Source organism: Cariama cristata, unplaced genomic scaffold, assembly GCF_000690535.1.
Source record: "Cariama cristata isolate BGI_N322 unplaced genomic scaffold, ASM69053v1 scaffold3614, whole genome shotgun sequence".
NCBI lineage: Eukaryota > Metazoa > Chordata > Aves > Cariamiformes > Cariamidae > Cariama > Cariama cristata.
In genome coordinates, this window is record NW_009612218.1 from 76,009 (window position 1) to 99,569 (window position 23,561).

Consider the following 23,561-nt stretch of genomic DNA (forward strand, 5'->3'; position numbering starts at 1 on the left):
GATGATTTTTATTCTGTGACTAACCCCTGCCGTTATAACTAAGATAGGGAGATGTTGCTTCCAGAAGTTTCAGACATTACTTGTTTTGCAACAAGTTTTATATTACCGTGTCTCTATGACAAAATTTCCAGGAGGTTTTCTGTTTGGAAGGAATTTGGATTTGTACAGATAGCAAGGAACCAGAACGAAAATACATTAGAAAGAATTTTAAGTACCTGTCACCCTTCAAGCCTAGAGGTACTGAAAAAAGAGCACATCCTCTGCGATGTTCATTAGCTATCAATAATAAGCATAGAATCGATTTGTACAGAGCTGATTAAACCTGGTTACTTACAAAGTGTCCTGTGTTGCCAACACCAGCCCCACTCGCTGATCAAACTATTTCAGTCCTTCGCCAAACTCCTTTTTTTTTTTTTTTCTCCACCGCAACAAAACTAGCCTTTCCTGTACCGCTGTCACCTCCGTTCCCTCCTACGGAATTTCCATTTCTCACACCCAGAGGCTAACCCATTCCCTCCGCATCCCACCGTCTCCTTGCTGCAAATAGGTGATGGTGCTCACAAAGTACCATAAAGGGGTAGAGTCCTCAACTCCCAAAACAATAAATGCAAAAACCTGCTCAACAGCTATACACCAGGGTAGGTGGCATGAAAGTTATTTTACTGCAGCCGCTACAGTATGTCACCCTGTGATGCTGGGCTAGAATGGTGCAGGGGAATGGGAAATGGCTTCGAGAGAAACTAGTGTGGATTGTCTTTACAGTTTCAGCAAAAAATGACAAAGTAAAATGTAAGTTTTAAAAAGCACCTGTCATTTTTTACATAGCTATCAGTCTGATGCAAAACACGTTTTTCACTGTTAACTGGGAAGTCTTCAGGTGATCCTGGATTCCAAGTAAGATGGACTTTCTGTCAAGATACATTGAGGATTTGATGCATTTACCGTATAGTCACAATTCTTACTGTTATGATGTTCTATTATGCTTTCCATGTATGAAAGTCAGTGAACTTTTTCGCTCCTTGCATGAAGTATTCAAAACCTTTCTCCTTGTAAAAAATAAAAACTTGAAGTGATCAGAAAAGTCTCTGTTCAGTTTTAAAGACAGAATATGTAATGATCTAAACTTTGCAATAAAAAAAAAAATATTGTAACTTTTGATTTCTGTGCCAGTAGAGTAAAACTCTTGATTTCACCTTGCTATCCAAGGTCTGTAGTTTCCACAGTTTCAAAACTGTGTTACAGGACGCACGCAGTGCTCTTCGGGGAGAGCTTGCTCCCTGACTGATCAAGCGAGGCTTCTATCCAGCAGGATTACACCACCACCTCTTAAAACTTCAGTTTTCTTCCCCTGAACTCAAACTAATCTCACTAAAGAGGCCCTTCTTGCTAATAAAAGCTTGAGGGCTTCTAAGGGCATGCCCCGCTCTTCAATGCCTTTTTTTTTTTTGACAGTCCCCCCCCTTTTTTTTGGCCTTTCATCTAAGCAGTCCTCTGCTCAAACCCATCTTGAGTCTCTGCTCAACAGGGCAGCTGAGCCCACAGACTTTATAAGGTCCCCGCTGACAGAACTCCTAAGGATACTGAGGATAATTAGCACAAAAATACTTTCCATGTGGAACGATACATCAGTGGCGCATTAATAAGCAATGCCTCATAATGTAGCTAGGTATTTAAAGTGTTGAATCTTGAATTAGTACAAAGAAAGCCTCGTAGGTGTCATGGAGCACATTAGCGTTCATGTGGACTGATAATTACCCTACAGAACCTGATAATGAATCTGTTTGTTGCAAAACTAGTCCAGCAACTGATTAAATAAACCTAATCTATATTTTATTGCTAATTGGCTTTTCTTCTTTGCATGATGATGGAAAAAATTGAGCATAGAAATGGACCAAACTTTCACAAAGTATGATAGGAAGAGACTGAAGGGGAAAGAGGGAGGAGAAATTCTCTTTCCAACGTTATGAGATATTCATGAGGTTGTATTTTTTTAACTCCATTTGATGACTTGTACATCCTGATAATAAACACTACTTTGTTGAAGTCTTCCTGAAACAACGGGGGGGCGGGGGGAGAAATTACTTACCAGATTTGATCAGACACAGAAACACTAAGGCAAATACAAAACTATGTAACAACAACGAAAAAAACCCCAACCAACAAACAACATGGGTTTTCTTGGAAACTGACATTTAGCTAACAGTAAATTCATTCCCAGAGAGAAAATAGGATGGTGACAATTAGGAAACACACAGAGAATTATGTGGACAAATTAGCAAACAAGGGAGGTTCATACATGCATCCTTTGATCTAGCAAAGACACTACTTTTCCTTTTACTATAAGGCAAGAAATGGAACTTGAATTTTCAAAGGTTTATGCAAGCTTATTGTAAGACACCACTGAAGCTGTACTTTGCATTCCCCTAAAGGAAATAAAGTCAAAGGATTTGCACATGTATTATGAGACAGAACTTCAAACAACGACTCTGAATGCTGTCTTGTAGTAGGCTTTGGTGTCTTTTTTTGGAAGATTATTTTTGCAATGATTATTAGAGGACTCAAAACTCATAGATTTCTTTCTTTTCCCTCCTGGTCTGGGAACTTGGAATGCAGCTTCCTGCATCCCTGTCAGGGGCACTGAATCGCACTCAACAGGTAGCACTTCACAAGCAAATTACTGCCCAGGGAAGTAACACATACTCTAAGTTGTGGATTACAGGCTGTTAATTTAGCTTTGGCTGGGCTTCAGCAGTGGCAAGGCAAGTACACTTACCATTCACCTACCACAGGATTAAAGATTCAGAGGAGCTACTACGCTATAAAAACATCCAAAGTTTGTTCCATGAGTTTCTGCCTCCTCTACAAACTCGCAAGAGCATCTCACAAGCATTTAGTATCAGAGACACTGATGTTTATAGGACCTTAGCTATGATCCTAGACCTCATAAGGCCCTCGTAGCAATTAACTACAGTAGCTCATCGGTGGCACTGCAAAAGTGACCCTCACAAAACCAGGCAACCACCGAAGAACAACGTTGCATCTTACGGCAAAGCTTGGCCGGTGACAGGTAGCACCCGGCTGACCGAGAGGGCACTACCACAACATCTTGTTCTACGTGCACCCCCAGAGATACAGATAACTTGGGCTCTGCTTGGAAGATCTGCAGCTTTGGGGGATTTTACACTGCCTGCCCAAACGGCAAAAATGCAAACCAGGTTTTTACAAGTGTATAAACTATAATTATACAGCACTCTGCCCAGATTTAGTAATACTATTAATACTGCCATGAGTCAGACCAACTCTCAGTATGCATACCGTAAACCTTGATATTGTTCTTCCAAAAAATTAATTGCTTCTCAAGTAACAAAGAGATCCATTAATTTCTCTGGCCTCTTCCACTTCTGCCCAGCAAAGACCATAAACAAAGCACACACTGTATGGATTCTTCACTGCCAGTGCATCCAACTGCTTTAGAGCATCTAAGGGAAAGAAGCTTGGAAAGGAAATACGATTTTTACCTCAGTAAATTCATGGATAGATGCCAACTAAAGATAATTGTGCAAGACTGAACAAAAATATTATTCTTATCAGTTACATTGCTTTACTTCAGGGGTCAGCTGAGTAGACGTCTTGCCCTGTAAAGTAGGATTTCTTTTTCAAGATACTGCTTCTGAATAATTCATACTTCAATTTTGTTCCAGATTCATTAATATTCCTTCTCATGTTCAGTGAAAAATTAAAAAAAATTATGTTAGACAAAAAATAGTCCTTTAGCCTATGAGGTGGTTAGCACTAAAAAAACCCCAGCAAACAGCATTCTGTTCTTTTTACTACACACATTGGAGGTTCAGCACCTACAGAGCAGTAAATTTTGATCTTTAAAAAAAAAAAAAAACCCTTAACAACTGGTGCAAGTAACTTCAGATAAATTGTTCTGAGGACTATCTTGGTTTTACTATCAGCTTCTAAATAACCTGACATCATAGTTAGTCTTACAGCATTACGGACTCAGCTAGCTCTTGTCTATGTGGTGCAACGCAACGGTTTCACGTCACGCAGAAATCTCCAAGCTATCTCTGAACGAGGTCCTCTGCCCAGGCTGCTTTGCCAGATCAGAGCATCGCCCGAGTCCACTGCCAGCCCCTGGCTAGTCCAGACAGCTCAGGCTTCTCTGCACTTTATCACACTGCTGTTTGCAGGACAAACGCAATACATGCGTTTAACTAGCTGAAACTTTTTAGGTACCATCTGTATGTTCTAAAGGAATTATCACCTAGAAGTCACGTAAATATTTGAGGTACCAAGGTAAACTTTGAGTTCAAACATCTTTCTTCCACCCTACTTTTATCAAAAACGCTACAGTGCTACAAATAGATAAACAGCAAATAGCTGGTAGTTTATCAACTGAACCAGCTTCTCATTTCATTGATCACGTTTCTCAAGGTGCAGTCTGACATGAAAAGGCCAGAAAGCAAACAAAAAAAGCTGACACCTGAACAGATTGTAGCTTCTGAAGTCAAATGAGTACATTTTGCAACTCAGCACCTTAAATCACTAGTCAGATTTTTTCCTAGCCTAGACATCCTCCTTGGCAGACACTACTTTGTCTTCCAGCACAGCATATCTGCCTGACCAAGGGCAGGAACGAAGACAGAGCTGGATTCCTTTCATCTATGACAGCTGCACCAGGAAAATTGTATGATGTGCATCATAGCTTAAGATAACCAGATAAAAAACAAGGTAATGACCAAACACTGGTTATTAATAATTTCTGACTCATCTGCCTCTGTACTGGGAACTCTATCAGATCTGTACAGATAAAATGGGGTGATACTTTGTCATCCTGCACAGTTCGGGTGCCATAGTAACCCCGATGAGGCCACATACTCAGCAGAAGAGTAACTTTCGGTTGCCCAGTTTCCTTAAAATCACACTAAGCCCAAATCAAATTAATGTAAAATTTAAAGTAAAAGCATTTATTCACCAAGTCCAAACCAGACAACACAGTCACAAAGGGTTACCAGATACCAAGGCGGGTTGGGGGAGAGGAGAGGAAGAGAGAGAGATGTGTAAATCTTTAACAAGGTTAAATCTGGAACATCTATCCCTTTCCCTTTCGCAACTGATTTGCTTCTGTTACAAGGTGAATATCAAGGCTCCAGTCTTGCTACAACTTACAAATGAGGTCGCAGTTGTTAGGAAGAGATTCTCTAGTAGAGAGAAATCATCTGCTTAGAAGGTGCACGGGCCCTGTAAGACCCAGTCTTCTCCCAGAAGTTTGCCAAGGCGTCCAGAAGGACTTATACCACCTCCCTGAAATTTGTTCTAGCCCTCCCTTATCCAGAAGGCACACTAACCATGCTAATCTTGATTACAATAAGCCCTGTCTCACCTCTTTCAGGTTGCACTAGTTATTAAACCACCACCTGTATTGTCAACCTCCACAGAGGCAACTGATGAACTGCTGTATATTAGACACAATTTCAGCTGGTCCTAAAATGGATAAAACAACTGAGAGACATTTTGAAACTCGCCAAGAGCATCGTCTGAATCAACCAAGCAGGGTGGCGGCAGTGCTTGGTGACCCAGTTCAAGCGTATTTGCAGCAGGATGCCCAAGGCCAGACAAAGCAGGACACCATAATACGTGGGATGGGAAAAGACTACGAGGCACAGGACAGCAAGACAAGGAAGGCAGAGAATTGCAGAAACCTCCACACTTACAGCCTGAACCTCCCCCGGCTCCTGGTCAGAGGAAGCAGGACAGAGAGTGCGTCCTGCAACGAACAATGGAAGTCAGGATCTTAATGTCAATACTGAAAGTTATCTTAATGTCAATGTTAATCGGGCAGAGTAACACCTAGTGATTCAATTTGTTCTTCCTTTTTGTGTTCTTCAATATATGAATCAAATCCTGTATCAGTATCAATTAAGAAATTCATACTTCTGTTCCACCCATGACAGAGATGCGTATCTCCATTATACCAAGTGGCAGCTCTCCTGTAAGGAAGGGGAATTGGCACTATCTTGCATCAAGAAAAGATAAAGCTCTCGCCTCCTCCTTTTGTGATTCACTGTGTACATTCCGCTGTGAAACGAGCCTTATACTGACCTTTATCCCTACCCTAACTGATGTATTAACCGACATACTTAGTACAAGCATCTACATGGGATAAACACACACTGCTCTTCGGTGCCTCTTGATCGAAACCCAGTAATAGCAACAGATCATCTTTTCAGGGAGCAGTAACTAATGCTTCCTCTTCCAGACATCTTTCTCCTAAGGTCTATAACAATCCTGAATGGAATATAACATGTGAAGTACCTTCTCAAAAGTGCTTCTTCAGGATATTTTGAGAGTGTAACATGAATAGATCAGGAAAAGCAAATCCACAATTTACCACATTTCAGTGAGACTCAGCCCTTGTAGCGAATGAGCAGTTTGCCATTGTGTCAAAGCTAGAATTGCACCATCTACTCCTATGCAGATCTTACCTTGGTTTTCTTCTATTTAGCTCATAAAATGTGGCACAAAGCATATGTGACTTTTCCAGTTACAGTTCTCAATTGTGTCCACAGAAAAAGAGAACAGTTGCTTGCAAAACAACCATATAAAACTTGCAAAAAAATCAGGAGGACTTACAGGATCAGTCAGTTCTGGTAAGCTTGCTTGGTAGGTGAGAGGTCTACAGTCACGAGTATTATTCACCAAGACACAAGGAAGAAACATTGGTCCCAAATCGTCCCCATCGAGCACGTCTACTGTCAGGGTGGTTGTACTTGTCCTTCGCTCATTAAGATTTTGGGCTCGGTCCTGTGAAGCAAACAAGTTACATTTGGTGAGACTTTCTGAATTCAGAATCTGCAAAAAAGTTTAAAGTTAAGGGCAAAACATGTAAGCACCATATCCAGGTTCTAGGAAATAGCCAATTACAGAAACTTCAGCCTCAAAAGCTCAGAAATACAATTAAGAGGTAAAAGTTTACCTCTTGAATTAAGAAATATCAGGAGACATATATTACTTATAAATAATACAGTTTAGAGAAATTAATTTTCAGGAAATGTATGAAACGAAGATACATGTCTCGTTAAATCTATGAAAATGCAGCATATTTGTATAAGATAAAAAGTCCCTCGTGCCTTACTTATAATCCGAAATTGCTGTGGTTTAACCCAGCAGGCAGCTAAACACCACACAGCCGTTCACTCACTTCCCCCCAGTGGGATGGGGGAGAGAATCAGAAAAAAAGGTAAAACTCATGGGTTGAGATAAAGACAGATTAATAGGACAGAAAAGGAAAGGAAAATAATAATGACAAAAGAATATACAAAACAAGTGATGCACAACGCAATTGCTCACCACCCGCTGACCGATGCCCAGTCAGTCCCTCCCGGCCAACTCCCCCCAGTCTTATTGTTCAGCATGACATCATATGGCCTGGAATATCCCTTGGGTCAGCTGTCCTGGCTGTGTCTCCTCCCAGCTGGTGGGGTGGGGGGAGAAGCAGAAAAGGCCTTGATGCTATGTAAGCACACAGTAACTAAAACATCAGGGTGTTACCAACCTTATTCTCATCCTAAATCCAAAACACAGCACTGTACCGGCTACTAAGAAGAAAATCAACTCTAACCCAACCAAAACCAGGACAACATCCACCCCTCATTCCATACCATCTACGTCATGCCCAGGTCGCACACTTTCCAATACATCTGAATTAAACACCACCACCTTTCCTGTCTTTTGATATATGCAACACACAGACATCATTCCCTCAGTCTACGGGCCATCTCTCTAAAATGTCCATTGTGTTCACTTAGTCCATGCCTTTGGGCTTCATCTGTTATAACAGTCCTTCAAGGCAAGAGAGATGGTGTGCGGTGCTGGATTGTTGCATGCTGAAGCCAGTTCTGGTTCCATCACCACTGCGCTCGTCCAGTTCTACCATCACTGCACTTTGCTTGGTTTCATCAAACTCATTCTTCATGTATCTGGATAATTCTTACTGTAATACTGTTGATATAGCATATAGCAACCATAGTAGTGATGACATACGGTATTATACAGCAATTAACATCATACAATTCAAATCATTGGCTATTCTCACCTAAAATCAAATCCACTTGAGGCACACATCGGACTTCCCCATTCCTGCATATTACCCACCAAGTGCACCCAGGTGCTTGAGCAAAAGCAATCCCATGGATGGGTTTGCCTTTGTCCGAGGCAGGAGTAACCCAGACTCTTTTCCCCAGCACGTTCTTTATGTGCACTACAGGAACTTTATCCCCACCTACGGTACGTAAAAGCTTTGATTGGCCAGGGCCAGCCCGACTAGCAGATCCTCTAGTGTAACTAACCAGCTGGTTTTTGCTAAATGCGTATCCCAATCTTTGAAGGTCCAAGCACCCGTTGCTCTCAGTGTAGTCTTTAACAGTCCATTGTATCGTTCTGTTTTCCCAGAGGCTGGTGCACGACAGGGGATTTGATATACCCTCTCAATGTCACACTCTTTGGCCCAGGTGTCTATGAGGTGGTTTCAGAAACGAGTCCCATTGCCTGACTCAATTCTTTCTGGAGTGCCATGCCACCACAAGACTTGCTTTTCAAGGTCCAGGATCATGTTCCGGGCAGTGGCGTGGGGACATGGGATACGTTTCCAGCTGTCCGGTGGTTGCTTCTGCTACTGTAAACACATGGCACTTGCCTTGGCGGGTTTGTGGGAGTGGGATATAGTCAATTTGCCAAGCCTCTCCATATTTATATTTCAGCTATCATCCTCCATGCCACAGAGACTTTAATCACCTGGCTTGCTTCATTGCAGTACAGGTTTTGAATTCATGGATAACCTGTGCCCGTGTCCATGGTCAAAGTCCACCACTCGATCACGAGCCCATCTGTATGCTGCATCTCTTCCTTGCTGGCCTGAGGTGTCATGGGCCCACCAAGCTATAAATTGCTTATGTTGCCAATCCAGATCCACCTGAGCCACTTCAGTCTTAGCAGCCTGATCCACCTGTTGGTTGTTTTGATGTTCCTCGGTGGCCCGACTCTTGGGTACATAAGCATTTACGTAACGTACTTTTACAACCAAATTCTCTAGCCGGGCAGCAACATCTTGCCACAACACGGCATCCCGGCTGGGTTTGTTCCCGTGCTGCCAGTTGCTCCGCTTCCATCGCTGCTGCCACCACCCCCACTGGGCATTCGCCACCATCCACGAGTCAGTATAAAGTACTGGCCACTTTTCTCGCTCAGCACTAAAGCCAGCTGCATGGCCTTCCCTTCTGCAAATTGGCTCAATTCACCTTCTCCTTCCACAGTTTCTGCTACTTGCCATATAGGGCTCCATACAGCCACCTTCCACCTTCAATACTTTCCTATAATATGACAGGACCCATCAGTGAACAGGGCATATTGCTTCTCATCGTCTGGTAGTTTCTTATACAGTGGGGCCTCTTTAGCATGCGTCATCTCCTCCTCTGGTGACATTCCAAAATTTAGGCCTTCTGGCCAGCCTGCGATCACTTTCAAGATTCCTCGGTGACTGGGGTTTCCTATTCAAGCTCATTGTGTGATCAGTGCAACCCACTGACTCCATGTAGCATCAGTTGCATGATGCATAGAGGGGACCCTCCCCTTGAGCATCCAGCCCAGCACCGGCAGATGGGGTCCCAGGAGGAGCTGTGCCTCAGTACCACTCACTTCCAAAGCAGCTCAAACCCCTTCATCATTAGTCACCAGTATTCTCTTTCCAGTTGGAGTATATACAGTGGGCCTCAGAGCCTCTGTATCCCCGATACCAAAACCTGAGGGGTCGATCGTGAGGCCTGCCCTGGTGCTTTCCATCAGAGGCTCCAGGTAGGGCCATGGTCCCCAGCTGCGGTGTAGAGCACATTTTTTATATCTTGCCCTGCCTGTACTGGCCCAAGGGCTACCGCATGAACTATGTGCTGTTCGGTTTGTTCAAAGGCTTGCCGTTGTTCAAGGCCCCATTTAAAATCATTCCTCTTGCGGGTCACTTGACAGAGAAGGTTTACAATCAGCCTGTAACTGGGAATATGCGTCCTCCAAAAACCCACAACACCTAAGACAGCTTGTGTTTCCTTTTTGCTAGTTGGTAGAGACATAGCTGTTATTTTGTCGATCACCTCCATTGGGATCCGACGATGTCCATCTTGCCATTTTATTCCTAAAAAACAGATCTCCTGTGCAGTTCCCTTGAGCGTACTTTGCTTTGTGGCAAAACCAGCTTTCAGAAGGATTTGGTCTATTTTCCTCCCTTTCTCAAAAACCTCTTCTGCTGTATTGCCCCACACAATGATATCATCAATGTACTGCAGGTGTTCCAGAGTTTCACCCTCTTCCACTGCAGTCTGGATCAGTCCGTGGCAAATGGTAGAGCTGTGTTTCCACCCCTGGGACAGTCAATTCCAAGCCTGCTGGACGCCCCTCCAAGTGAAAGCAAACTACAGCCTCACTCCACCGTCAGAGGGATTAAGAAAAATGCATTAGTGATATCAATTGTGGCGTACCGCTTCGCTGCCTTTGACTCCAGTTGGTGCTGAAGTTCTAGCATGTCCGCTACGGCAGCGCTCGGCAGTAGCATGACTTCATTCAGGCCACGATGACCTACTGCTAGTTTCTATTCTCCATGAGACTTTCACACTGGCCATATGAGGCTGTTAAAGGGTGAGCAAGTCCTGCTGATCACTCCTTAGCTCTCCAGTCGACACCAGGACAGAAACACACTCTTACGCTGCCTTGTGTACCTCTATCAAATCCCATCCGTAAGTAAAAGGACTTTCACTTACAGAAGTGGAAAGTATTAGCAGTAACTACTTCTTTTCTAATTGGCAGTGGAGAGGCCCTGGACTGCAATGCTCAGTCCACCTCTGCATGTCACAATTTCAGAAAGATTTAGCACCCCGCCCTCAAAAAAAAAAAAAATGAGCCAGAGGACAGTAATGAGATTGATACAAGTCCTCCAAACTGTATTCCATGTGGAAAGCTGATTTGTCTAGAGAATGAGTTATGCTGCTGACGTTTTAAAAGCCTGAAGAACACTCTGTCCACAATAAAGCAGCTACAATGCTGCATCCCAAAAAAGTCTCCATGCTGCATGACAGGTTCTTTTCGATGCATCATGGTTTGGCTTTTTTTGTTCCCCTAAAAATCCTTGGCTACACAAGATACCTTGCAGTTTCTTGATTGTCTTTTTTTTTTTCTTTCCAGATGCTACACAATAAAGCTACACTTTCCCAAATTATGGGAACCACCCAGATTATTTTTACACACTGAACAATGTACACACTAGCCACAGTTCACCTTTTGTTTCTTCTTTTGTTATCCTAGTGAAGAAACAGCATGACTATCCAATATTTTTTTAAAAAACAGTCAAAAAGGTTTCTATTTTCACAGAGGAACTGTTTTGATAGCTTTTCTTTAACAAAAATAAAATCTTACAGAGGAAACACGGGCCATTAGCTAAGTCTTGCCCTCCTATCCTAGGATAACACTGACAGAAAAAAGCAATTTCTTTTTTTTTTTAAAATGTATTTATGCTCTTTAATATCATCATCTGTGTAAGAGGAATAGGTCGTTGCTCTAAAGCAGATTGGATACATATTTTTTCCTTAATTTTGCAGTCCACTCCATTCCTGGAACTGCTTTACATCTACAGTTCCTAAATATGGGAATTTCTGATTTCAGCTTCCTTCACGGTTAGTGATGAAAAACAATACCAGCTACAAGGAGCAGCCTTCATCGTCAACTAAACTTTTTCGCATTCCCCCAACATGTGCCTTTGAGTAATCCTGGATCAACGCAGATACAGAGTAATTAATTTCATGTAGTATCTTCAGGATGCAAGCACAATAAACAATCACTGCTAACGTATTCAGTGGAATAGAAGTATGACTGCATAGTACATACAATAGAATCAAACACAGCCTGCAATATTTTGTAAAAGGAAAAAAAAAAAAAGGATGCATAAGGGAAACTCTGAAAAAAGCTGGGCATCAGCATTTAAGCTTGGGCCGGCTCTTAAAATGAGCAGTAGACGCTCTCTGCCAATGCCCTCCCTCCCCCCAGGAGGGGAAAGGATGGGGAAAAGGGAGAGATGCTTACGGGTTGGAAATTAAGACTACTTTAATAATACAATAAAAATGGGAAATAGTATAATGATATTAATACTAATACTACTAACAGTGGAAATAAGTGGAAAAGTATACAAGACCAATACTGAGTTTCCCGATGACAGTCAGGGGATCGCAGGCCGCAGCCCCCAGAGGATGGGCCGCTACCGCAGCAGGGCGGGCACCCGGATGTCCCGGACCGGACTGAGCAGCCGACAGGAACCGGATTCAGGGATGCACGGATGGGGGTCGGAGGCAGGAGAGCGAGCAGGGTCCCACAGGGATGCCGGCCATGAGAGAAGAGAGCGAGACACTCGTGATCCCTTAGCTTTATACTGAGGATGACGTGGATGGGATGGAATACCTCGTTGGGCAGTTTTTGGTCACCTGTCCCGTCTGCACTCTTCTGCAGGTGCCATCCTTTGACGACTTTTTTACTTGCTTAACAAAAGAAGGCCAGCAGTGGCCTTGGTTCTCATGGGGATAAGTATAAACATGGGCCTTTCTGCATACCAATCCCACCAATACTTCAGTAGCAACTATAAACATCGACCATTATCAAGCATGAAAAGCAGACACTGGATGAAAAACATGTAGCTGCACTTTAAGAAAGTGCAGTTACTTAGAAGAAACTTAACTGCAAGAAAAACTCCTGAAAAGAGAAAAAAAAGTCCTGTTTTGGCCAAACCAGGGCTATAGGGCTTAACTAGAGCCTTTCTTTGAGATCTAGTTTCTCATCTGGGAGCACTCAAAACTTTAGCAAGCTCAGATCCTTTTTGGGTATGTTTGAAAAATAACACACGGCCTCACAAGACATTTCAATCATGCAAGGTGCCCCATTACGTATAAACGTGATACAGAAGCTATCAGCACAGCTCTAGTCCCCAACCGAGTACCACAAAGGTGACAATTTACTGCGTAAGGATGTACATTGAAAGGAACGAACCAATTAACAGGAGATTGCTTTGTAGTATTGCCACCATGCATCCCCAGCTGCTTCTTCACCAGTTTCTCCTGCAGCTTGATAGGTTTCCCTCCTCACACGACGTGTTCACCCTGTCACCTGCCATGCCTTTCTCTTCAAAAACATGACCTGCTCAACTACTCCGGTTAGTTTTCTAGGAGGCCAGTGGCTCATGAAACTCCCAGCTCTGACATCAAAGGAAAAGAGCTGTGAATATGCAGTGCTGATCTGCGGAATGAGTTATTGATAGAACAACAAGGCAAATCAGTTCTGAGCCTTCCTGTATACCTGGTTCAAGAGATCAGCAAGTTACATTACCTAAGTAAAACAACTTCTAACAGCCACGAAGCATCTTCAGATATTTCTGAACACAAAAAAGCATCGAGACATCCCCGGAGCCTATCTTCTGTTTGGGGAATGCTAAATATGCCACAAAATGCATAGGAAAGTGGATTGTAAAATGTACCTACAAGTTTGTATCAGAACGATGACACAGTAATACAAAAGCGTGAATTTAAGAGCAACCTATCTAAAGTTGCTTCAGAGCACTCTCATTTGCCCCATAAATGAAGCGGTATCACAACAGAGGTAAACAACAGAGGAAAAGTTTTCATTTCAGCTATTATCAGAAGGACAAAAAGGGAAAAAAAAGCTTTCACAGCCCTCAAGGGCACCAAAAAAACTTCTCTGATGACAGATATATTAGCCATAGTTTAAACATCACTTTTCTTCTCAGTATGCATTATCCACTGCCAGCTACTCTGTAAAAACCTCTACATATGCTTGCAATGTGACTTGAAAGAAAAATCACCTCTTTATAGAAAAATACATTTCAAACCTGAAGGATACAACTAAATTGCATCCATTAAACTCATTTGAGATCAAATTAGCATCGCTAGATTTGTTAGAAAATGAACACTTAGTGACACTAGAATGCACTTTTCTGCATGGGTTGTACTTCAAATTTGCAACTTGTTCTTTGTGCCAAAAAGGTTGTCTCGTTACACACACTGAGCAGGCTTTTTTAACCAGTAATAATATGTCTAAGCTTTCAACAACCTAGATAAATCTTAAATAAGATCTTCAGGAGAGGAGTATTATCAGATCTGGTATTTCAGCAAGACTTTTCCTTTCCTTGGAAAAATCTAAATCAGCAAACTAAAACCCCACCTAAATCAGTGGCATAAATGACCATTAAGAGAGCTCTACTTACATTTGCTTGAACAATGACAAAATAACGAGTCTTTTCTTCATAATTTAGTCTCTCCCGTAGAACTACTGCTCCAGACAAAGTGAGAGGAATATCAAAGGTCCTGTTGGAAGTCTGCAAAAGTTAAAACAGTACAATAAAATTGAACACGCTTCAATGTTAAAACACGTGTCAGATAGACCACGACAAGACGATCGATTGGATGGCATGCCAAAATTGCACGTTTTCCAGAGCTGAGATTTTAAAGTTTTCTATGTTTTCTCCCCACCCAATTTACTCCATAAGAACACCACAATAAATAATCTGTACGTAACAGAATTCTCCGATTCTTTGCATATACATTGTTACTTCCAACCACAAACTGAAGTCTAACTATCCTGCTTCTTGCAGATATGCCACGCTGAATTTGCAGTGGTGTGTTCAAAAAAGCTTTCCCTGTTTTTCAGATGAGAGTTCAGGTCTTTGGTTTCTACAGTTTGGCTTGCTTTTGTCTATTTTTTCTCACTATTATAGAAAGTATCAAGTCTTAGAGATTAAGAAATCCACATCATTGTACTTATTTTCTCTTTATTCTGGCTTTCATGAGGGCAATGAAGCAGTAAACACATGGAGAACATCAACCCTACACACTTAGGTGCCAGTTCATAGTGGTAGTTATGCCCATGTTTATACACTAGTAAATTCAGATTTTGGGGTAAATCAGGTGAATTCAATTTGTCCTGCATATTTGCTTAAACAAATTCAGACTACAAAGCTGCGATACCACGTGGCAGGAGGGTACTGCTGGGGTACACACACCTTTAAAGGATTCACTTGGGCTAACGACCCATTGGGAGGACAATTACAGGCACAGACACAGGTTTCTGATGTGCGATCCAGTTCCAGTTCTATTATCAAATTCATCACGCCAAAAACATCTTTCCTTGCTTCAGTCTACCAACATAGAATATAGTTAACATTTAAGTATGTTAAGCAAGACAATATTCCAAAATCTCTCCACAGAAAACACTGCAGAGATACAGAGTACTATTCTTTGCTCAGATAACAGGGTCTTTTTCCTCTAAAAGTTGAAACATCTGCAAAAACTAAAGTTTGTTTTTCAGCAAATAAATTACAATGATTGTTAAATTCACCATGTTGCAGATATTTGTGTGTGGAGGAAAACAGGATTGGAAAGTACAGACTCTGCTAAATAACTGGAGACACTTTGCCTACGTCTGTGTTTGGCACTCATCTTTTTGGATAAAATAATACAATAGTTCCCACTGGAAAAAATATTTATACTGAGGCAAAGCAGGAAACTAGAACAGATTCTTAGTGTTGGAAGAAGGAAGAACCAAGTACAGTTGACTGCTTTTCTCCCCCTCTTTCTTTCTTTTAATGGTATTTGCACAAAGCAAGCAGGTTGTGAACTACGTGAACAAAAGGTAGTATCTTTGCTGTACAAGATGATACCACGTGCGTGCGCAACCCGACATATATGTGCCACTTGTAACTCACGAGGAAGATTCTCCCAACTGCTTTATCCCATGTGTCTCTGGTTTAAAAGGTCAGAACCAGTTGGAAAAGACTTGGCAGCTGAGGATCAGCCATGGCACTCTCAAAATAACAGCCTTTTCCTTAGTAGATCTTGAACTTAAGTGGAACTCTACAATCCAAACTGTTAGGAAGGATCAGCACAATTTCAGCAAAAAACTTTGACCTCTTCCCAAACTGCCTATATCTGGAGTCCCCTCTTGCTCCAACACAGCACAGAAATGGAATCATTCAGTGGTGATTTAAAGCTTAACTTCCAGACCTAAGTTTGTGCCGCAGCTCCTGAAGGTATCATATCAGATCAACTCTGTGATCCCCCTGCAAACTCCATTTATTTCTGCTGCAACTCAAACTGTAATGAAGCTCCAAGGCAACTAAAAGACGCGCACAACACCATCACGTCTCAGTTGCATTTCCATCCCACAGCAAAACGAGCCAGGTCATGCTGGAAGTCAGGAACATCAAGACATTGCTTCGTCAACTGCTTACTCGGAGAACAAAACCGGTTCTCCTCTCACTTCAAAACAGAGACAACAAAATGCTTCTGTACAGCAGTCTTCATAACTTAGAACATTTGTTGGCCCATAGTTTTGAATATGGGCCAGCAAATTTAAAATGGGGAAAGTCACCAGGATAACAAATCAATTTACTCCCCAGAGAGTTGGTATGTGAAAAATCAGTACAGCAAAAGCATGATGCATATTCCCTAACTCCAGATAAACTCGAAATGTTTAATTTTGAATCCTCACCAAACACTCAATGAATCTCAGTAAAATTAGCTAGTATGGAGGGAGTCTAGAACTTGTTTTGAGGATGCATTTGTCTTAATAACCTTCAGGTATAAATAGATCTAACAGTTCACTCTGCCTTGGGAGACAGAATCTTTCTGGCAAGTTAATGGACTTCATCCATACCTTTTAACGGCTAAGAAAAGTTTTACAGCTTTCCTTTACACGACAGCTAGAGCCCAGCCCTGTGTCAAGTATGTTTTGCGTTCATTTTTATACTTGGCTTTTATGTATCTTCCCAATTAAACAACAAAATAATTAAGGTAAATTGAATTTCTAGGATTACATCTCTTGTTTTTACAGTTTTGTTTTGTTTTTTTTTTTCAAATGCCTAAATTAGTCTCCAATGAAACTTATGAGCTATAATCAGTCTGCTTTTTCTCAGGCAAGACACTGTGTCATTGGTGTCAAACACCACTATGGGCATCTTCATCACACACCATAAGGGGATCCCTGAAGCAGAAAAGTAGAGATATTTCACGCTAAGCTGTACACATCATTTTTGAGCCTGGTACAATTGTTTCCCAGGTTAAGGAAGAAAATCCACTTGTAGCAGATATTACACAGTAACTTCCTGGCAAATTGACAGCTGAGATGAAGCAGCTTACGAAGATGAGAAGTCATTTCCGTCAAGCACACGCACAGAACGCATCACTAGCTAAAGCGGTGTTATGCACATAAACGCTATCTACAGATGAAAGAATCAGACTTATTTAATCTGGAATACAAAAGTAGCAAGGCAAAGATGCAATAAAGCAACTAACTACTCCCAAGAAGTTGTTCCAGCCAGGAAAATCCCTCACTGTTCTTCAGAGTCACAGGGAGAACAAGAACAAATAAGTTTTGCTAAGAGAGGAAATGAAAAGTTTTAGGAAATGTTCTTAAACTCTTCCTGTGGCAAAACACCAGACCAAACCACTTGGGCATGCTATAATGTCCTTCCATTAGCATTCAGATGAACCTCTCTGCTGAACTTGAGGCTAATGTGGTTGTGGGAGATGCTTCGAGTGATTTCACAGGATGCCTCTGAGCAATACAATGCTGTGATTTAATAGTAAATTAAGTACAAAGCAGCTCTTGTATTCCACTGTGGTGCAACATATTTTAACAGAAATAATATTTTAAGGAGGTTGGATTTTTTTGTTTTCAGTATACTAACAAAATTCAATGTAGGCTAAAATGTTTAATGTTTTTAAAAACATTTTCAATTTTCTAAATTATCTGGAAGAGGTAATTTCTGGAAGAGCTATTTTCTCAGTGCCAACATTTTTCATAGTTTTTATTGAAAGAAATTATTTGAGCTGGTTTTGTTCAGTACTATAAGTTAAGGGTAAAAAAAAAAGAGTGGAGAGAAAAAAATCAAAGCTTGGGTTTTGGGGTTTGTTTTGTGGGTTTTTTTGGTGGTGTTGGCTGTTGGTTTTGGGTTTTTTAATTATTATTTGAATTTGAAACTGCTTGTCCATTCCTTTCACTCCTTCCTGCCTCCTGTTTACTTCTCAAATATTTGTGGTAGCAGAATAGCATTTATTTGTAACATTTCTGTCACGCAAACAGTTGAAAGATGATGTTCGCAAAACATTTTAGTACTCACTATTTCCATAGAAAACCCTTGCCTTTGTTTATAAAGTTTAGGAGAGAAACTCTTCAGTCATACATACCCATCAGTACAAAGAACAGCTGAGAATGCAACGTGATGAACCCATCGCACACATCATGCGCTAGTAATTTTACTCATTTAAGTAGTCTCACTGAAGCGTCACAGCTCAAGAGACTGCTCAAATCTGCGCAATCAATTTAACCTCTAAGACATGACTGCAAACTTTTAAAGAATGAAATCATTCCAAATATACACAACATATAAAGTCAGAAAATTCCTTATCTCCCAAAAACCTAACATCACAACTCCACTTTTGCCAAAAAGACATTGCCTCTTTGCAAAACAGTGCTTCCCAGAAAAGACTGTGGCTTGAAGTGCTGCAAAGTTTTTCAAGAAACCATCTCTGTCCTCAGAATATGTAGATACAGTAAGTAAATATTATGTTATTTACATGTAAATATTATTTACATGTTATTTATATGTAAATAGTATGTAAATATTATTCCTTGATACTGTCACTATTCTACAAAATTCTACCTCCTGAAAAGCGTAAGCACCAAGTGTAACTCAATAGATATTTAAGCTCTTGTTGACTTCAGTGGAAATAGGACTGAAGCCTTTGTGAGGTGTACAGCTTAACTGATACAAATTGAATCAGAACTTGTGTGCCTACACTTCTAATTAAACTGAAAATCAGACTGCTGTTTTCGCACAAAACCATTACCTGCTCAAATTCCCCTTAAGTAAAAGTAGGGAATGTCAAGGAGAAGTTACTAAGTCTATATACTATATTTCCCACACACACACACTTTAACATCCGTGTATTCTTTGGGATGAATATACAATCAAGTTAGCCTGCTTAACAAATTATCACACTAGCTGATCCACACTAACCGTGCTCTTAGCCCATTGCAAAAGACGGCCTGGTTTGCAAAAAAGGATTGCTAAAGTTACTTCAAATTTGCTGAGAAAATGCATATGGACACCACACAAGCCACCCATGTGAAAACCTTGTTACAACAGAGAAATTCACGCATCTGACCCTGAAGAGAATTTCTTTTAATACTTTAAGTTTTTTCTGTCTAAAACTAAGTGTTTGCAGAGATAATAGGTAGGGACCACTAGTAGTTTATTTTAATAATATAAACCCCGCTTTTTAAAAATCTGTGATCTTTAAACAACTCCTTGAGAAAAGTTAGAATGTCTCTTTTGAGAGTAACTTAGCCACGCCTATGACTATTTCTTAGTTGTGAATCTATTAGGTATAAACGTGCAATAGATACAGCTACCTATTCACGGACTGAAAAGGCATGCCAAAACCAAGATTAATTATGTGAATGACACTAGAGAAGACAGGTGATTATTAATGATTGATACTGAAGGAATCCAGTTGCTAACAGCATGGCAAGGAAAGGGAAGGTAAATTCAGCTGTGTTTACAGGGTAAGGAAGGCTCAGAGGCAGAGAGGATATTCTACATCATGAAAAAAAGCATTTCTTTATGAAGTCCAACAGCATCATCTTGTTCATTTACTGCTTCAAGGTGTGTGTATGTGTGTACATATACACACACACACACACACACACACACCCCAAACAAAAAAAAAGGCTAAATTTACTTATTTACCTTGTCATTAGGATTGTACTGGATGACGTATTCTATCTGGCCATTTGGACCATCATCAATGTCAGTAGCACCATTGTTTCCAGAAAATCCTGTAAAGATGGTTGTTCCAACTGGAGTCAACTGCAAGAACAGAGACAAACAGATACCCAGTAAAACCTTAAGGTATACAAGAAACTACTAAAGAACTCTTTGCAAAGTCTCCTGCCTGCTCCCATCACTCTGGTCCACAACGCAAGGTTGACATTCTCTCTTCCCCTTAATTTGGCCTGGAACCTCGTATGTACAACCAACTCTCTAGTCACAAACTACTCAAGACTCCACTCTGATACCAAGTGTCACATAGAGAGTGAAACCAATTTCTATTTTCATTCCATAGGTTGTCTGCATCAGGACAGAACCCCACCTGTATTGTGATGAAGATGAAAAAGAAAAAGCCTTAAAACTGAAAGAAATAATGAAATAAATATAAATAGATTTTTTTAAAAAAGCTACTTTTTCAGACTCAGGAAGGAAAATAAAGATGAGCTGCAAAAGTAAACACGACTTATTTAACAGCTTCTTCATGACAATGTGAATAGCGCCAGATAAATACTATTGCATGCAAAATACAGACACCGACAGAGCTTTATGGTTTTAAACAAACACAAGAATGATGTTGTTTCTCCAATATTTTGTTGGCAGCAACTGAATACCCACAAAATTATATTTTGACAATGAATCAATTTATAATTATCCTAGCATAGATAAATAGCATGAAATCAAGACCCATTGAGATCAAGGACAGAAGTCCAACCGACTTCTTGGGAGTCATCATTTCTGAATTTTAATATTCAGAAAACTTTGTGAGTAATCAACCCGAAAGAGAAAGAACAAATGAACAAACAGTTCTGGATTCAACATAGCCATTGATTCTAGCCATGCTTCCTGCTGCTGCTCTCATCACGCCCAAGTTTTTGGCCCTTGAATTCAGAGACCCACTGATTCCTTGTCTCTCCTCCAAATTTTACATTACCTTGTTGCAAATCTTTAAACCTACAGGGTCTAAAAAGGTTTGAATTGTTGCAAAAAGGTGGTGGCAAAGGACGAAAAGTCATTCAAATATCTGTTGCAAATGTGGATGTTATTTCACTTTCATATTTTGTAGTTCACACCATAAAGCAAATAATTAACTGCCCGTTTCCTCCTATAGTCATAGCTCCTGGTTGCGTTTTATTCATAAAGCTGTTAATTACTTTAAGAGTTTAATGGCTGATAGAGTTCCCTGAGAAATATTTTCAGGACTGAAAATACCAGATCTTTGAAATAAAAACCACCAATTTAAAGCCTTTTTTTTATTATAAAAGAGGTAGGGCTTAATTTACAATACTTATTCACTTTATCTAACACTTGTGCCACAGTAACTATGCATGTTTGTGTTTTGCTACAAACTTGACTTGCTTACCATTGGTACAGGTAGCAGTGTCACGTGTGGGTGTAAGGAAGCTGACTGTCCCCTCGTGCCCACTAATTGTGAGATAATTACCTCGCAGAGAGTCTCTGCCTTGTACCTCTGGTACAGCAGCAGCCTTTTAAGAATTCAGGAGAACAATCACCTCAGAAACATGAGCCTCGCCTGACAGTATAAAATCTGAGTTAATTGTCATAAATCAAGGAAGGTAACTTACTGGTTAATGACAAAGTGCATGTGCAGGGGAAACGGGGCTTTCTCATGTTTTTGTAAGGGGACAGAAGACGAAAGCAACCTGAAAATCAATTTGGAAAATTTACAGGAGAGTTTGTAGGGGTTTTTTCCCCACTAATGGTGGGCTGCCCTTGGCCAGCCACCAAACCCCCACCCAGGTGTCCTCTCAGCCCTCTCCTCAACAGCACAGGGAAGGAAAATCAGATAAACACGATCGAGGGTCGAGACAGGGAGATCACTTACCCATTACTCTCACAGGCAGAGCAGCCTCGACTTGGGGAAAAATTAATTTAACATACTGTCAATTAAAAATACATTTGGATGGTGACAAACGAAGACAAAACAGCACCTTCCTCTATCCCACTCCTTTTCCCAAGCCTCAGCTTCCCTCCTGGCTCCTCTCCTCACAATTTTTTCCTCACTCCTCGCTGCCGCACGCCATTTTCTCCTTTCTTAAATCCGTTTCCCTGAGGAGCCATCGGCCTGGCTGAGGGGCTGGGCTGTGCCCTGCGCTGGGGCCCTCGGAACCGGCGGGAACCGGCGGGAACCGGCCCACAAGCCCCAGCCTCTCCTCACAGAGACCCTCAGCTCCTACCTGGGCACAGACATCCAGTACAACACTAAATGAAATAATTTAACCAGTTAATCATCGGTTAAACCATACAGTCTCATTAGTGGAAAGAGTCGGGCACTGTGCTGGCTTGTCAGGGGTTGGCACGTGACAGAAATCTCCCATGCTTCTGCTGTCAAAACAGAAAAAAGCCTCGGTGCTCCCAAAGCAGAGAGGAGCAGCTTTGAAGGCATCACGTGTGTAGTAGGCTGGAAAGCGGGGCAGGGAACACGCCGTCAAACCCCACACTCATTAACTACGCTGCTCCGTTAACCTGCCTACACGTTTCTCAGCACTGGCTGCAAAGGAGTGCTCCCTGCCCAACACCCGCAGGCGGCTGTAACACCGGCACGCTCTCAGGAGAGGGAGAAGTTACCACTGGAAATCAAACGACAGACCTCTATTTTAAAAAAATCCTGTCACATTGGAACAGCCCAAGAGCTGACAGACACCCAAGGAGGTGTTTTGTATCGCTCCCATTAGCCGGACGCTGTAACGCCATGTCCGGCAAAGGGAGATGGCAGAGCTCCAGCACGACATCCCAGAGGATGAGGCTGCCCTAACCAGGTACCTCCACGGCTGCCGAGAGGTTGAGGAAGGGCTGGACCCGAAAAAGTGCTCACAGCTGGAAGGTGCTAAGAGTTGTGTTGCTTTTCAGAAGCACGTAAATGCTTAGTTTCCATTGAATTCAGCCAGCAGCTCTGCTCGGCAATAGTTACTTGCTCTGTTTCATCAACGGCAGCTGTATCGGGGTGCAGATAAATGATGACTAACATAAAAAGGCTCCAGCACTGTAAAGCACATCATTAAGTGACAACAAAGGAGACAGTTGTAAAAATGAAATAGCAGTAAACACTAGAATTACAACTGCATACTCTTAAAAGCTGAAAGCTAAAGTCTTGATTTAGAGTATTACATACAAAATAACTGACTGCAGATGTGCCGACCTTCATGAACCCAATACGCAGGTTTCTATTTTATCTATGTTTTCCTTTATGCAATACAAATGATATTTGAAAGGACACTAAAAAAATATCCCCTGCCACTCCCTCATTTCACTCAACTTTCCGATCTGCCCAGGATCTCACGTTAGAGATTACTGCAGCCTTTGGAAAAATTCAGATGAGCTCTTAACTACATGTCTCAAACTCCACTTCTAACCATTGGAGAGAGGCACCCGGCATTCAAAGCTACACAGGATTTTTACACTGAGGTCTCAACATTGCGATGATTTACCGTTAGCCAGCAATATCACTTTTACCCACAATTTGTGAGGGCTCTCTGACAGGCTGAAAGACTGGGTTTGATCTCACACAGACATAAAACGGGCATGCCATTTGAATACGTGTGTGCGCGCAAGTAGAACAAACCAGCTAATCAGATGTTTGGCGCTGGCGAAAAGCAGAACGTCGAGA

At 41.5% G+C, this 23,561-nt stretch overlaps 1 protein-coding gene across 1 annotated transcript in view; it reads right to left on the reverse strand.

Annotated features, from left to right (window-relative positions):
* Window positions 1-23,561, reverse strand: part of LOC104160406 (protocadherin-15-like) — a gene marked incomplete at both ends in the record, with an annotated part of 110,959 nt that overhangs the window by 75,817 nt on the left and 11,581 nt on the right. The window contains 3 exons of the mRNA XM_009698519.1: window positions 6,643-6,813; window positions 14,312-14,422; window positions 19,856-19,975. Coding sequence (XP_009696821.1) covers window positions 6,643-6,813; window positions 14,312-14,422; window positions 19,856-19,975 — 402 coding nt within the window. The remainder of the gene's footprint in view (window positions 1-6,642; window positions 6,814-14,311; window positions 14,423-19,855; window positions 19,976-23,561) is intronic.